This window comes from Trichechus manatus, unplaced genomic scaffold (assembly GCF_000243295.1).
Source record: "Trichechus manatus latirostris isolate Lorelei unplaced genomic scaffold, TriManLat1.0 scaffold00038, whole genome shotgun sequence".
In the NCBI taxonomy this organism is placed as follows: domain Eukaryota; kingdom Metazoa; phylum Chordata; class Mammalia; order Sirenia; family Trichechidae; genus Trichechus; species Trichechus manatus.
Window position 1 is genome coordinate 11,905,501 of NW_004443974.1, and position 16,326 is coordinate 11,921,826.

The window sequence follows — 16,326 nt, forward strand, 5'->3', positions numbered from 1 at the left end:
GTCATGAGGTTGTTTACCAATATAAAACAATATGTGTACTGACAGTTTAATGAGAAACTATTTGTTCTGTAAACCTTCATCTAAAGTATAATAAAAACTATATATACATATATATATATGAGAAAAACAAAAACAAAAAAAACAACCAGACTTGTTCTGGGGGAGCTGAGAGGCAGATCCCACCACAGCCAGGCTGGGGGTACAGATGTTAGTGCCCCGGAAAGATAGTTTCTCACAGCCTGAGTGGCTCACCTGGGAGGTCGTGACCTTCGTCCATGGAGTTGGGTGGGCAGAGGCTGGGCAACTACCTCAAGGAGGCATTGTAGAGGGAATTCCAGTGGAGGTTTGGATGAGAAGACCTGGGAGGTTTTCTCACCAAGCTCCCTAGACACACAGACTCTTATCTCCTTATCCTCCAGGGCCGCGGGGTTTGGACACTCTCTGTGTCTGTGCCCAGCCCAGAGCATGGCCCCCAGCAGATGCTCCATAAGTATTGTTGAATGAATAAATGGTTTATCAAGGGACCTGGCACATAATAGGTGCTCAGGAAATGTTCACAGAGTGAATGAACATGCTGTCTTTCTGGCAGCATGGCCGAGATGGATGAGCGGTTCCAGCAGATTCTGTCGTGGCAGCAAATGGATCAGAATAAAGCCATCAGCCAGATCCTGCAGGAGGTGAGCCCTTGCCCGGGGCCTGAGGTGGGGGTCACAGGAAGGATGCACAGGAGCCCGGGCAGAGCATTGATACTCCCCACGGAGCCCTGCTTTAGATAGCGTGTGAGACCCAAGGGGCTTAGTGACATTAGAAAGGATGAGGGGCAGAGAGAGGCCTTCCGGGGATGGTTTCTGATGCTGAAATCTAGCTAGCAGCTCCCCCTCTTGGCTGTAGGCACTCGCTGGCCATCCTGTGGAAGAGAGGGTTTCTACTGTAAGGATATCAGGAGACAGGATGGTGGTCACACTGCTGAGGTCGACCTTTGACTTCTACTCACCTCCAAACCCACTGCACTTCTCTCCGCTTCACTCCCATCTTGGCTAGCCCATCATAGGTGCTTGTGTGGATGCTATTAACAATGAAAGGCTCCTTATTACTTCCTCCCACCTTCGTCCATATTGTCCTCTTCCAGCTTTTTCCCACCACAGCCTCTGCCGAAGTCTCCTTCCTCTGCCCTGGGGTTTGCTCTCCTTGCCTTTCTCTCCCTCCCCGCTTCCTCCAATCTCTTTTTTCTTCCAAAGCACCTGAACTTAGTATTTGTTGGAGTTGTTTGAGGAGAGCTCCCTATTTCTCAGAGAGGGCCTCTAACCTATGGTTCAAAGTGAGCCTCTGGAGCTGCATAGACCTGGTTCAGGTCCTGGTGCCAGTCAGTGCATTTCTCTGAACCTCCCTTTCCTCATCTGCAAAACAGGGAAGTAAAAGCCCCTGTGTCACCAGTCATTGTGGAGGTGCAGTGGGAGATGTGTAAAGAACACTGAGTAAACTCTTAAGTATTATTTTAAAAATTTTAAACAAATGAACTGAAAATTGGCTTCTGTCTCTTTCTGTAAGAAACAGAAAAGTCATACATCAGGTCCTTTTTATGCAGATTTTGTTTTTCCCCTTGGATGGGGGCCTGTCGGGCCACAGTGGCCTCTGCTGACCAGCCTGTGATCTCTGTTGCAGAGTGCAATGCAGAAGGCTGCGTTTGAGGCTCTCCAGGTGAAGAAAGACCTGATGCATCGGCAGATCAGGAACCAGGTGAGTGCTGGGAGCCGTGGTCACCTGCCTGAGAAGCCTGTCCTGTCAGCTTTCAGAGAAATGCAAACGTAGCTCAACAGGATGGTAGTTAAGGGCAGTTAAGGTTTAACTCCTGGCTCTTTCACTTGCTAGTTCAGATCTCACCTCTTGGAACCTCACTTTCCTCATCTGTAAAATGGGTACAGCCACAGAACTTAAGTCAATGGCTGTTGGGAGGGTGCCCTGAGGCAGCACCTTAAAATCCCTTATACCAGGGCAAACGCAACCTGTTCTTGCTGTTTCCCATGATGCCCAGGGCTGAAGGGAGGGCAGCGCTAATGCTCGGTCTCCACTGCTTGGGCGGCCTCTGCACGGACCACATCCCGGTCAGGACTACCTCACTGATGGAAAGCAGCGGACTCAGACCCAATACCCCCATCAGCTCAGACTGAGGGATGGGCTTGAGGGGTCTCTGGGATAGATCGGGTCTCCCACTTGAGTGGGCAGGGAGGCGCCACGAGCCTCCACTGGCCCTGATGTCTGCTGAGGAGCGAGCTCGCCTGGAACGAGAGGCCGCGCGCTCGTCCAGGATCTGCTGCTGACCTATGGGTGGCCTTGGGCAAGTTCTACCAACTCTGGCCTCGGTGTCTGCCTCTGTCAAGTGGGGCTGGGTGCCTGTCTCACTGGGCTCTCATGAGGGTGAGGTGGGGGTCAGCTCAGAAACAGTCCCTGAGGGGGCAGCCTGGCGAGCATGGGGTTGGAGATGTCACGAGCTTTCAGGCTGTGGGAACGCTCATCACGTCATCTTAAGCACACTTTGAATTTCACATTTTCGCATGTTTTTTTCTTTCTGTTCTTTTCTTTTTCAACCAAAACAAACTTACTTTTTTTATTTCCATATTTAATGTCAATCCCCCCTATCCGTACATGAAGCTCATTCCTCTGACCAGGGGTTGGTGGGGTCATAGGGACATAAGGACATAGGGACAGGGTAGAGAGTCAGTGACTGTGGGGTCTGACCACCAGGGCTGAAAGCCCCAGCTACACCCTGAGGGTGTGCAGCAACCCCAGGCATTCTTACCCACCAGGCCACCTGTTCCCTTCAGACCCTGAGCGGGAACATCCCAGGGAAAGGTCTCACTCACCAGCTCTGTGTGCTCTGGCAAGCTACTTACTCTCTCTGAGCCTCAATTTCCTTGTCTGTAAAATGGAGGCAATAAGACCTCCTAACAGTCAGAAGAGAAGTTGAGGAGATGCATATAAAGTACGTAGCACAAGACCTAGCACACAGTAGGTGCTCAATAAATATTAGCTGTTATTATTATTATTATTCAGTCTCTTCCGTTACCCCTGCTGTCTCCCTCGCCTGTGACAGCTGTTTAGAGAAGCCCAGAGATTTTGACCAGTAAGAGGCTCATGATAATTGCATGTCTGTTCTTTTCTCTGGCCTGAATCTTAGAGAGCCACTGATTCATTCCACAAACCTACTTGGAGACAGGACCCGTGCTCGACTCTTGGTCCGCAGTGTTGACCAGGACAGGCCTGGTCCATGCCCCCAAGGCCCACAGGGCCGTGAAGTAACTAATTCTGTGTTGAAACCCCGTCTGTGAGGTTCCCAAGATGTGCAGCTTCCCAGCGTTGCAGAGCCTCCCTCAGAAAGGTTTCTTCAGACCCACTTGGCCATCAGAGCAGCAGCAGCACAAATTGAACCATGGTTGATGTGAATAAAAAAATCCCGTCTCATCTTCTGTTTAGATTAAGTTAATAGAAACTGAGTTATTGCAGCTGACACAGCTGGAGTTAAAGAGGAAGTCCCTGGACACAGAGACACTACAGGTATGTAGGGCTCCCTGGCATGCCCTGTCCCTCCCTCCACACCCCGGCACCATCCCCGCCTCTCAGCAGCTGCTCCGTCAGCTTCTCCAGCAGAGCAAGGGCGGGTCTCCTCTGTGGCTGTGACACTGGAGGAGTCCCCCAGCCACAGAGGCTGATGGGAGTAAGCCTGGGGACCGAGCCCAGCATAGGACAAGGTTAGGGGTCGGGTCAGCCTGTTGCTAGGCAGGAGGGTCAGAGGAAGGAGGGTTTCATTGCCAAGGCTCACCCAGGCCAATATATCCATCTCCACCTTTTCTTTGTTTTGGAGTGGGGTCACTGCTGAGCTCCCTGTCTCTTTAAGCGATGCTTCTGGGCGCTGGTTGCACTCACTGGGCTGACATCCTCTGGGGAAGGAGCTTTCCTGGTGTCCCAAGGATGTTTGGAGAGAGCGCCCAGCTGGTACTGTGTCACTCCCTGCAAGCAGCTTCTTTGTGAGCTCCAGGCTGGTGTCCTGCTCAGAGACGTGAAGGCAGCAGGGACCAGCAGTCGTGTTCTGGACTGAGCATCTGGGACCTGGTTTTGTCCCAGCACAGCCTTGCTGTGTGACTTTGGTGGGTGGGGGAGAAGGGGCGGTCCTTTCCCTTCTCTGGACCTCACTCCCGCCATATGTACAGCAAACGGGGTCAGACGGTATGTGAGGATGTGTACTCCGTGCCAGGCTTTCGAGCAGAGCCTTCTGTCTGTCTCTGTCCCTGTGTCTGTTCTGAGTGGAGATGTCTTAAGTTGTCTCATGGGCTTCTCAATGCAGTGGAAATGTGCTGGGGTCTGGAGTCCTGGCCTCAGGTCTGCCACAGATATGCCGTGTGACCTCGGGCAAGTCACTTCCCTTCTCTTGCCCTCTAGTCCCTGCTCCATAAAATGGAAGTAACCATCCAGGCCCAGCCTGTCTCATCAGGCTGTCAGAGAGGGGTGATCTAGCACGTGGGAAAGCCCTTTGTGAGCCTTGAAATGTTCTTCATAGAGGAGGGGGTTGGGCTGACTCAGAAAAGATGCAACCACTATGCAGGGCGAGTGCCCTTGTCTCCTGCCCGTTACAGCCTGTAGGCCTCCTATTTTTGTGGCCTCTGTGTGGCGTCCTAGGTCCCTGTTCAAGAGCAAGAGATACGTGGACCGTGGCCACAAAGGAGGCTGCAGAGGGTGCAGCTCTGGCTTGCATGTACCTTATTTGCATAGAGCCCTCCTAATTGATGTGGGGGTACACAGTGACCCAGCCTGCCATTTGCTTCTGCTCCATGCTTTGTGGTCAGTGAGACCAAGGTCAATGCCTGTGGCTTGTCATTTCTTTTGTTTGATGTTTCTCACCACTCCACTGTCATCATTCACTAGGATCCCATGTCTGGCCTTAGCCCCTGGGGAAGGGAGATGCAGGCTTGGGAGAAGGTGGGGAGGGGGTGCCAGGGCAGAGGGCCCCCTTGACTTTGGCCTCCAGCTCTCAGCCTAAGGACCGTGGGGAGAGCCTCAAATTCAGTAGGGCTACTGTGGGCCATGGCTGTCAGCTGGAGGCAGTGGCCAGCACTCAATGAGTGAGGACCCGGGCCATGCCCTTCTTGATTCTGACACCATGTAGTAGGGACTCCTGGGCCCAGGGGTGCCGTGAGCTCACGGCTGGGTGTGGTCTGTGTTGCAGGAGATGATCTCAGAGCAGCGCTGGGCCCTCAGCTCCCTGCTCCAGCAGCTGCTCAAAGAGAAGAAGCAACGAGAGGAAGAACTCCGAGAGATCCTGGTAGTGTTTGGCTTCTGTGTTCAGCATCACACATGGGTTTGCTTTCCCTAAACGCACTTGGCTGTTTTCAGAAACATTTTTGTGATTCAAGTAATATCTGTTCATCAGAGAAAAAGTGGAAAGTACAAAGGAAAAGACTTTGAGAGTTATCTACTGCTAACATTTTTTATGTAATTTCTAAAAATTGTAATACATGTTCATAGCTATGTGTGTATGTGCATTTTAAACATACAGTGGTACATACTCCTTTATATCCAGCTTGTCTTCATTTAATAGACTTTAAACCTTGTTTCATGTCATTAAATATTCCTCCACAACATTCTTTTTCGTGGCTGCATTTGGATCGGCCACCATTCATCCAGTCCCCTAGATGAGCATCTAGATTAATCCCGTTTTTGTTTTTGTTTTTCCTTTTATAAGCAGTGCTGTCTGACCATCTTTGTAGCTAAATAGTTGTCAACAGCCATGAGTATTTACTCAGGACAGATTTCCTAGGAGAGGACAGGCTATGTCTAAGGGCAGGCTATTTGATAAGTTTTGGTTTGTTTTTTTTTTAAATAATATTTTATTGTATTTTCAGTGAAAATTTACACAATAAGTTAGGTTTCCATTTATTAATTGCTACACATATTGTTCAGAGGCATTGGTTACATTTTTCACAATGTTTTAACATTCTCATTAATTCCTTTCTAGGTGTTTTACTTGCAGTACCTAACCTGGTTTGCCTGTCCCCTTACCCTTTCATCTTTACTTTAGAGTAATTGTTGACATTTTGACTCATATCGATGATTTTTTAAAGGTGTGCAGTACTCACCAGTAGTAGTCTTTATTTTATGAGCCAATCTGTTATTTAGCTAAAAGGTGCCCTCAGGGGGTAGTCAGAGGGGGATGAGCTAGCAAGTTTAAGGTTTATGAAGTATCTCAGGGCAATAGTCTCGGGGAATCCTTTGTGTTTGATGAGTTGTTGTTTTTTTTTTTTTTTTAATTAAAGAAAATCTGTTTTTATTTATTGCTGACAATCTCTTTTGTAACTTTCTTACTAATGAAAATATGTTAAATTTAAACAGTTCTCTGTATGTCTGCAGTAGCTGTTTCCACTGTGGAAGAGGAAAATTAATAACAGACATCTTACTTTTTGATCTTAGGGTTTTTCTCATCCAGGAAACCAAATATTAACCGTAAAAAGCCTGATCCAAATTGCAAAAGCCTGGCAGAAGCCCCTCTATTAAAAAAAAAAAAAAAAAAAAAACCCAAACCCATTGCTGTTGAGTAGATTCTGATTCCACCTGCAGCAAAGAGACTTTTTGAAGTTTAAATTAGGAGGTAATGGTTTGACAACTATTCTTTTCTAGCAGGATAATACAAGTTTACATTGGTATAGAGCACTGGTAGAGCACTGGTTAAGAGCTGGGCTGCTAACCAAAAGGTCAGCAGTTTGAATCCACCAGCTGCTTCTTGTAAACCCGATGGGGCAGTTGTACTCTATCCTACAGGGTTGCTATGAGTCGGAATCAACTTGAGGGCAATGGGTTTGGTTTTTTTGGTATAGTATCCCCCTTTGCTTTTTCTGCGTTATTTGATTTTTCCGATGGAACCCTGGTAGTGGGATTTTTCATTCTTCGTTGGAGGTCACCTTCATTTTAAAACTGAATAGCCAAAGAAGTTCTCAGTACATTCATTTTCATGAAGAACACTATTTGTTAAGTCACAAGATCAGAATTAGCTTTTGATCTGTAATTCCATGGGTCTTCATCTCATATCAACTATAAAAATTAAACAGTTGCCGTGGAGTTGACTCTAACCCATGTGTGTCAGAGTAGAACTGTGCTCCATAGGGTTTTCTTTTTTCCCTCCCCTTTTTAAAAAATTTTTATTGTTGTGTTTTAAGTGAAAGTTTACAATTCAAGTTAGTGTCTCATATAAAAATGTATACATACATTATTTTGTGACCCTAATTGCTTTCCCTATACTGTGACAGCACACTCCTCCTTTCCGCCCTGGATTTCCCATGTCCATTCGGCCAGCTCCTGACCCTCTCTGCCTTCTGATCTCCCCTCCGGACAGGAGCTGCCCATTTAGTCTCATGTATATGTTTGATGGGAATTGCCAGACTGTCTTCTGTACTTGGATGGGGCTGACTCTGGGGCATTGTCTGGTGGCAGAGCCCCCTTAGAGTTGGCAGGTTGGGGTAGTTTCCTCTCCTCTACCTGCCTCCAGACCCAGAGTGCACCTGAGGGATGAGGAGTGGGGCCGGCCCACCAGCTAGGGCTGAAAAGACTGAGTTGCTCCTTGTCATTTATGCAAACAGATGTCCTCTGGGCTCCATCCTGGGCCAGGCCCTGTGCAGGGTACAGAGCAGAGTGAGACCCAGCTTCTTCTGGGGCCCAGCACACATCCAGATGGTGTGTTTGTGCCAGTTAGAAAAAGCTGCCTGCTCCTCAAGACACCTCACTCACTGCCATCTCCCCCTAAGCCGTATTAATGTGTGAATGGTGCCCTAGAACTGCACAGTAACAGCCGTATGCCCTGTCCTCCTACCCTCACGCAGCCTCTAGGAGAGGAAGCCCCACCTCAGCAGCATGTTACCAGTCAGGAGCATGGGCGTCAGAGGAGAGGGGAGTCCACAGTTGGGGCCAAGGCAGGAAGAGGGGATCAGCGTGGCAAGGTCCAGGAGGGACCACCAGAGGGCAGCCAGGCCTTGAAGGGGATGAGGGAAGTGCTGTGTTGAATCCTGCTCCCTTCATCACGCCCTTCAGGGTACGGCCACAGGCCTGGGATGGGTTCAGAGCACAGGTTTTGGAGCAAGACAGACCTGGGTATGAATCCCGCTTTTTTTCTTTGGGCAAGTTACTAATCACCCTGAGCCTCAGTTTCCTCCCTGTAAAGTAGAATCTACTTAATAGAGTTGTGAGAATTAAGTATAATGACATATTTAATTGCACAGCACAGGATCTGGCATAGAGTGCTTGGAAAACGTTAGCTGCTATTATTATTATTAGTATCATTTGTTCACTGCTTTGTCCCCAGCACCTGGAATGGTACCTGGCCCAGAGCAGCACTTAATAAGTAACTGTTGAGTGAGTGAGTGAATGAATGAATGAATGAATGAATGAATCCTTTTCAATACCATTTTTATAGTTCTCTCTCTTGGGAAGGACAGTGAAGCCCATGCCAGAAGCTGAAGGTGTCTTTAGAACCCTATTTCTCTGCCTTCCTGAGTTTTATGGGATAGAGTGGCCCAAATCTTGGAAAGAGACAAGTGCATAGTGCTCTGCTCTCCCACAAGCAGACAAGGAGGCCACCCTCCCAGCGGTAGTGGTGCACAGAGTGTGGTGCTAGGGGTCAGAGAAGCCCAGGTGCAGCCCTCCTCCTGGCCAGGGGTGTGGCCTGGGACACATCAGTTACCTTCTCTGAAGATCCTTCTCAGCAGTAAAATGGGGATAGGGGTGCTTGCTTCCTGTGATTCTCATTTCAGGAGTTTAAATGGTAAGACAGTAAATGGGCAGGAAAGTTCCATATAAAATACTGAGGGGATCCACACCCTTCAAGGAGGGCAGTTCACAACTTCATTATCGTTATCGATTGTTTTTACCTCCTGACTTGTCACCAACATAACCTGCTTCTCTCTTGACAGACGGAGTTAGAAGCCAAAAGCGAAACTAAGCAGGAAAATTACTGGCTGATTCAGTATCAACGGCTTTTGAACCAGAAACCCTTGTCTTTGAAGCTGCAAGTAAGGATGGTGGTGCCTGCCCCAGCTGGGGGTCAGCACAGTGGTGCCTTCCCCGACATGGGGTCAGTAGGGTGGTGCCTTCCCCCCCAGGGGGTCAGTAGGGTGGTGCCTTCCCCCCCAGGGGGTCAGTAGGGTGGTGCCTCACGGGGTGTCGGTAGGGCTTCATCTTCAGAGGGCCCTGGTGCCCCCAGCAATGCCTGCCTATTCGTCTTTCCAGTTTAATTTAATTTGACTCATATTGCTGGTGGCTCTAGTATGCCATGTTCTGTGCGAGGCCCTGGTAGGGACAGAAATGAGAAAAGGAGTCTTCACTGTGGTGAGGGGAGACAAGCTGCGAGTGACAGCTATACAGAGCAGGGACCAGTGAGCCTCAGTGGGATGCAGCCTGCCGTGAATGCCTTTGTGGTGGGTGAGAGCAGCTGCTTGTGAAGCGCCAGCTGAGAACAGGAAAGGTGGTCCCTATACCCCTCCTCTTTCTCTGTCTCTCACACACACTTTTTAAAAATTTTTTAATAAAAACTGAATCATTCTATACATACTGTTTTGGCAACTTGCTCTTTTCTTTTACCAGAAGACACAGACAGTTCTCCAGGCCTGTACGTGTAGACCTACTTCACTGTTTCCAGACAGCTGCACAGTATTTAGTATATGGCTGAACCCGTGTTTATTCAAACAGCCCCCTCTTGATGGATATTGAACTTGTCTGCCATTGTCAAGTTTACAAATACAGCAGCAGTGACCTTCCCCGTGCGTGTAGCTCTGTGTGCTTACACATGTAGTTTTGTAGGAGAAGCTCCAAGAAATGGAATGCATTTTATAAATTATGTTGCACACTTTTAAACCCTTTGTTCCTGTTGTAAACAGTGGGTTTCTTTTCCTTCCGCTCACTCGGCTTCTGGGTCTGTGTTACAGGAAGAAGGCATGGAGTGCCAGCTGGTGGCCCTCCTGGTGGAGCTGTCGGCCGAGCACTACCTGCCCATCTTCGCCCACCACCGCATCTCACTGGACACGCTGAGCCGGATGAGCCCCGGGGACCTGGCCAAGGTGAGAAGCAGCAGCCCATCAGATGGAGGTTGGGGGGGCAGGTAAGACCACCAGCCTGACTCAGCCAGGGGTTCACTTGCTCTTCTGCTTCAAGATCGCCAGAACAGTACCCCCATCTACCCCCAAACATCTGGGCGTGCCCCACACACCGACTGGCTAAGAAAACCCAGGTTGTGGGCCCTCCTGACCCCAGACTGGCCATCCACATACATTGGAGCTTCAGATTATAGAGCCAGGACATGATCTGGTCCAGCCCCAGCCTACCCCATGGTTTTACAGAGGCTGTAACAAGGTCTCAAGGTTAAGAGCTTGGGCTCTGGAGGCAGAGGGACCATGTGTTGCAGGCAGTGCTGCGTCTTAGTGGCAAGGCCTCAGGAGGTGTCTCTGTTTCCCTGATGACAGTGTGAACTGTGATAGAGAGTCCTGACTTGTGGGGGTGACGTGACATGAGGCAAAGCTGTCAGTGCAGGGCTTGGCAAAGGGAAACACTCACTAAACGGTAGCTGTTCCTAATGTTCGTTTTCCCTTTGGGCCTCAGTCTCTTCCCCCGCTACAGTGACTGTTGAGCCAGGCCCAAGGAGGTCATAGCTGTTGCACTGCCTCATGCTGACCCTGGACCCGTATTGGCCCCCAGAAGGCTTCTGAGTTTCCAGCCAAAGGTGCCAGAGCTGAGAAGCCAGGAGTGAAGCAGGCCTGTAGGCCTGGGCTCATACCTGGTGGCCTGTGCTGCATAGCAGACCCCCACCCAGGCAAGGCCATGACCTGCTCTTCCTTGGACTACCACAGGTGGGCATCTCAGAAGCTGGCCTGCAGCACGAGATCCTGCGGAGAGTCCAGCAGCTACTGGACGCGGCCAGGATCCAGCCAGGTATCGATGCCAGAACCACTCTTAAGCAGAGGCCTAGCCTTATGTGTGGGCTGTGGTTGGGTGCAGTCACTTGCTTACATTTCAGGACAAGTCCTAAAGGCCAGTTCTAGTTCCTGCCAGTCCTAAACGAACAGGGGTAGTGATTAATGAGCCCATTTTACAAATGGGAAAAACAGGCCCCAAAAATGGAAAAGGGGAAGGCTCCATGCAGCAGTGGAGGGCCCTCCTGCCTCCTTGTTACAGAGCTCGGGAACCACATAGCAAGGATGCTTGGGCTAGAGGGATAACCAGCCTATATCCAGTGGCCACCACATTCCTGGCACTGTGCCTGGGCCAGGTCTATAGTGTGGACATGAAAACATGTTTGTGATATGTTGTGAAGGGGAAAAATCAGGTCAAAAAGGCCCTCTGCCCGCATCCAGGAGCCTCAAGAGAAGGTTAGGTGCTGTGGTTGACGTAGGGGGCAGGCATGGGAGTCAGGAGTCTCCTGGGTATCCGGTACGATCCAGGCACCAGATGTTGGTTGAACACTTTACACGTACCATCTCAGGTAACCTTTGTTTCAACCCGAGGAGATGGGCACTCTTGTGATCCTCATTGAGAGATGAGGAAACAAGGCACAGAGCAGGAAAGCGGTGGGAGCAGGATTTGAGCCAGGTGCTCTGGCTCCTGCGTCCAGGCTCTTAACTGCTGGGCTTTCCTGCCTCTCCTGAGAAGAGGTTGAGGAGCCTCAAAGGAACCTGGGCCTGGAGCAGGAGGAAGGAGAGGGGAGGCTTGGGCTGCTGAGCTGGGGAAGGATATTTTCAGGCCAGAGCCAAGGAAAGGGGAAGGGCAGAGGCTGGAGGTAGAGTTGCTAGACCAGATCTCAGGTGAAGGCCTAGGGGGCTAGGATGAGGCAGGAGCTTGGGTGGCCCAGCAATGGGCCGACTGCAGGAACAGACGCGAAGTTTTATAATTTGGCATATTCTGTGCGGAACTCAGAACAGGAAGAATTACGGGTCAAAGCCCTAGAATGGGAGACTCAGAAGAGGCATAGTGAGTCCTTTTAGGAGCCTGATGCGTGAGATTAGATTATTGGCAGGACTGTAGGAGAGTGACGCATATTCATAGAGGCGCAGTCAGCCACCATCTTTGAGCGGAGCACCACCGTCTTTGAATGGGGCAGCACTGCTTCGGGCTGTGCTCAGAATCCGAGGGCAAGAGATTTGGTTGCTATGCAGTGTGTATGCTGCCCTTGTTCTCTAAGAGGGAGATTAAGTTTCAAGCAGGGCTTCGACCCGTAAATTCTCCTGTTCCTGCTATCTTTGCAGTTCACCATAACTTTAAAAATTCAGGTCGGTTCTGGTGATGCTTTTTCGGCCATGGCTAGGCCAGGCAGAACCAGTTCAAAGCCCTGGGAAAAAGTCATTAAACTTCCAGCAAATATGTGATCTCAGGTAATGTGCAAATTAAACACTCCCTCCTATTCCGCCCAGCACTGATCCCTGCCAGCCCTCAGACTAGAGGTCAGGAGGAGTTTGGCGTCAGGACTTGGGGCTCATCACAGCAGACACACCTCACATGACAGAGGATCGCACACGCTTCCTTTACTCTGAGAGGGGTGCCGGCTCCTCGGAGCACCTCAAGTGTCGGAAGCGCTGTATCTCCTGGTCTCCCATCTCCCCTAGAGCTTCAGGAGCCACTCCCAGCCTTGAGCAAACAAGCAGGTTTGGCCACTCCATGGCAGAACTTCCTGTGAGACCCAGCCCTCTGCTGCTCGCAGCTTCCTGATTGTGCCGCTAGCTGTGGCATCTCAGACTGCAGGGAATGGGCTGGGGCAGCATCCCTCATCTCAGCTCCAGGAGGCATGGGAAATCCTCATAGATTCTTCTAACAATCCTCTCATTACCCCAAGAATAAAAACAAACCAAAAACCCGTTGCTGTCGAGTCGATTCCGACTCAAAGCGACCCTATAGGACAGAGTAGAACTGCCCCATAGGTTTCCAAGGAGCGGCTGGTGGGTTCAAACTGCCAACCTTTCGGTTAACAGCTGAACACTTAACCACTATGCCAAGAGGGCTCCACCCCAAGAATAGACATGTGTATTAAATACAGGAGAGCCCCTTTACAGTGATGGTTGAGGGGTAGCACTTAAAAGTCTGGTGTTGTAACAGCTTTTAAAAAATCTTGAGAGGTTTTTTTTTTTTTAATTATTATTATAAGAAATAATACATACTCATAAAATTCAAACCATAGAATAAATGAGTAAAGTGAACCGTGATGGGGACAATGAAAGGGTCAGGGAAGTGGGTGGCGCACATTGCATGATAATAAAAAAATAGGGACTGCATTTTGTCAGGGCTGGCTCTGATGCCCTTTCCAGCTGGGGGTACTCCCACAGGCTATGGGGGTGGGGGGAGGTGGGGGGAGCTCCAAGGCAGGGTGGGGAGGCTGGGGGTGGTGGTGCTGTGCAGACAGAGGTGGGAGGAGTAGAAGGTGGGGAAAAGGAGTCAGCTTTGGGGGCTTTTCCTGCTGAGCTGGCCTTTCCCTGCTCCTTCAGGCCCTGTCCGCCTCTGAGGTGGGGCAGCCCACCCCCTCTCCTGGGCCTCCCAGTGGAGAAGCCCCTCTGCATGTGCCCTGGGCTGGCTCTGAGGCCTGGTGGCATAGTCAGGGGGTCCTGCCCTGCCGCTCCACCATCACATGGCCCTGTAGCCTTGGGCAAGTGACTTCCCCTCTCTGAGTCAGATTTCCCATCTCTAAAGTGATGAGCCCTATTTACAGGATGGCTGTGAAGGATCCAGGGGATGTTGTGGGTGACAGGCCCCAGTTAACAAGTGCTGTGGCCAAGGTTCCTGGGTGATGCAAACAGTTTGTGCCTGACTGTTAATCAAAAGGTCGGCAGTTCAAATCCACCCAGCAGCGCTGCAGAAGAAAGGCCTGGTGATCTACCTCTGTAAAGATTACAGCCATTGAAAACCCTATGAGAGTGCAGTTCTACTCTGCAACACATGGGGTTGCCATGAGTCAGAATTGACTCAACAGCAATAGGTTTGGTTTTTTTGGTGGCCTTCCTTGCTAGCCTCCCCACAGTCCTATGAGATGGGAAGACTGAAGAAAGTTCACTCCCATTTTACAGATGGAGGACTGAGGCTTAGAGAAGATAAGACCCCCTCCCCCGATTCTGAGATCAGACACCCCCTGCCCACCCTCTGTCTCACTGTCCATTTGGGGACAGGCAGGGCCAGGGCAGCCCTTAGAGTTGGGGATCATCAGGGGATGACCTTGGTCAGCCTGTCCCTCTGGTCCCCACAGAACTGCTGAAACCACCCAAGGGAGAGGTCCTTGGGCCCCCAGTGTTCCCCACCGCCCCCCAGGAGCCTCCTGAGGTGGTAAGGCCGTCGGCTCGTCCCGCAGAGCTGGGGGTGCAGACCTCAGAATGTGTCGTGTGCCTGGAACGGGAGGTAAGTTCTGGGACAGCGGGGCCAGATCAACCCACGAACCCACCATCCACGGTCCTCCTCACCCCCGGCCCTGTGCCCACAGCAGTTCTCCTGAGTGTCCCCAACACTTCTTCTGGTTGTATAAGTATATTGTATTCATTAGGAATTTTGGAAAATACAGGAATGCAAACAATACAGGAAATAAAAATGACCCGCAATCCCGTGACCCGAATATGAACAATGGTAGCATCATTTTCTGGACCTTTTTCCTCCTTTCAGAGAAGGACTTTTCCCCCCTTAATAAATACATGAGGGAAAATCTCTGAAGTTGTTAAATACTCAGCAATCTGATTTTCCTTGAAGAGGCTTTTTATTTTTTTTCCTTTTTTACCACCTTTTAAAAATTATTACAACATTAATGCTTATTGTAAAAGTCAAACAAGAAAACCGTGTACAAACTAAAAAGCCTCCCTTCCCTCCACAACCTGCTCCTACTTAGAAGAGGTGACCACCGTTAGCAGTCTCATTCCCCTGGGTCTTTAATAGACCCAGGGCGTGCCATGAGACGGAGGCACCAGTTGGTTATACATTTAAGCAAACACCTGCTGTTGGGCCCTTCAGGTGGCTTCCAGTTTCTTGATATTACAAACACTGTTGTATCAGACAGCCTTGAACATACAGTTTGGAGCACGTCCTTGATCATCTCCTCAGGAGAAACTCCTGAAAAGAGGAAATGCTGAAGCGAGGGTTTGAGCCGTAGGGGTGGAGTCGTCTTTAGAACGGCCCTTCTTTTAGAACCAAGAGTACAGGGGCTGGACAAGTGCACACAAAGCAAAAAATTGCAGACAACCTAAATGTCCAGCAGCAGGGGCTAGTTAAATAAGCCGAGCTCCTCCAGACAGAGGGACACTGCGTAACTCTTACTCAGAGAGGGACACAGAAATGTCCAAGACGGGTGGTGAGGCAAAGAAAGCCAGTCATAGGACACGCACAGAATATAGTCCTGCTATTGTTTAAGAAAGAAAGGAACGGAAGGAAGGAGGGAGGAAGGAAAAGAAAGGGGAATGTACATATTTATATTCCTTTTACAAAATATGGAAAAAAATATCAAACTGTTAACAAAGGCATATGATTTTCACACTCCACAGTATGTATTTCTGTGGTGTTTGAATGGTTTATAATGATCCCACTATCAGATTTTTAAAATGAGGGACAACAGTGGGTCCGGGGTCTAGGAGTCCGTTGCCCTGCCCTCGGGGTACCACGGGGCCGGGCCCATCCACTCTGCTCTCTCCTCAGGCCCAGATGATCTTTCTCAACTGCGGCCACGTCTGCTGCTGCCAGCAGTGCTGCCAGCCACTGCGCACCTGCCCGCTGTGCCGCCAGCAGATCGCCCAGCGCCTCCGCATCTACTACAGCAGCTGAGCGCCTCCACCAGGCACCAGCACACCCCTGCTCTAGCCAGACTAGTATGAGGTCCCCACCCCCATCCAGGCCTCTTTCCCTGCAGCCTGGGAGGGTGCCACCCCCTTGATCTCCAAGCATGCCAGGGCCGGGGGTGGGGTGTTGCTGGTCTGAATACTGTGGACGAAGAGAGAGGGGTTAGTTGGTCTCCTGGTGCCAGAGCCCCTCACTGCCGGGGACGGGCATGGAGTGGCAGCTGTGCCACCCCTGAGCACGAGAGTGAGTGTCCTGGCCAAGTCAGGGTACCACCACTCCCCGACTGTGGGACCATGGGCAGGCCACTGCATCTCCAGGAGCCTTGGTGTCCTCATCTGTAAAGTATGGGGGTGTGGTGGGAGTGCGGGAGGCCCTGGCCAAGGATGCAGGGCCACATGTTGAGCTGGTGTGCACACGGCTGCAGGCTGCGGGGCTGTGCTCGGATTGACCAGCCCGAATGTACTGAGTGCAGGCCCTGTGCCACAAGCAGAGTCGCCCCCACCCCCC

General features: G+C 50.5%; 1 protein-coding gene across 1 annotated transcript in view; it reads left to right on the top strand.

Annotated features, from left to right (window-relative positions):
* LRSAM1 (leucine rich repeat and sterile alpha motif containing 1) overlaps positions 1-16,117 on the top strand; it is a 47,781-nt gene extending 31,664 nt beyond the window's left edge. Inside the window, exons 18-26 of the mRNA XM_004375688.2 lie at positions 590-677; positions 1,663-1,737; positions 3,472-3,552; positions 5,219-5,314; positions 8,949-9,047; positions 9,960-10,091; positions 10,878-10,959; positions 14,252-14,400; positions 15,679-16,117. Of these exons, the coding sequence (XP_004375745.1) occupies positions 590-677; positions 1,663-1,737; positions 3,472-3,552; positions 5,219-5,314; positions 8,949-9,047; positions 9,960-10,091; positions 10,878-10,959; positions 14,252-14,400; positions 15,679-15,804 (928 nt within the window). The 3' untranslated portion in view covers positions 15,805-16,117. The remainder of the gene's footprint in view (positions 1-589; positions 678-1,662; positions 1,738-3,471; positions 3,553-5,218; positions 5,315-8,948; positions 9,048-9,959; positions 10,092-10,877; positions 10,960-14,251; positions 14,401-15,678) is intronic.
* The last annotated feature ends 209 nt before the right edge of the window (positions 16,118-16,326 follow it).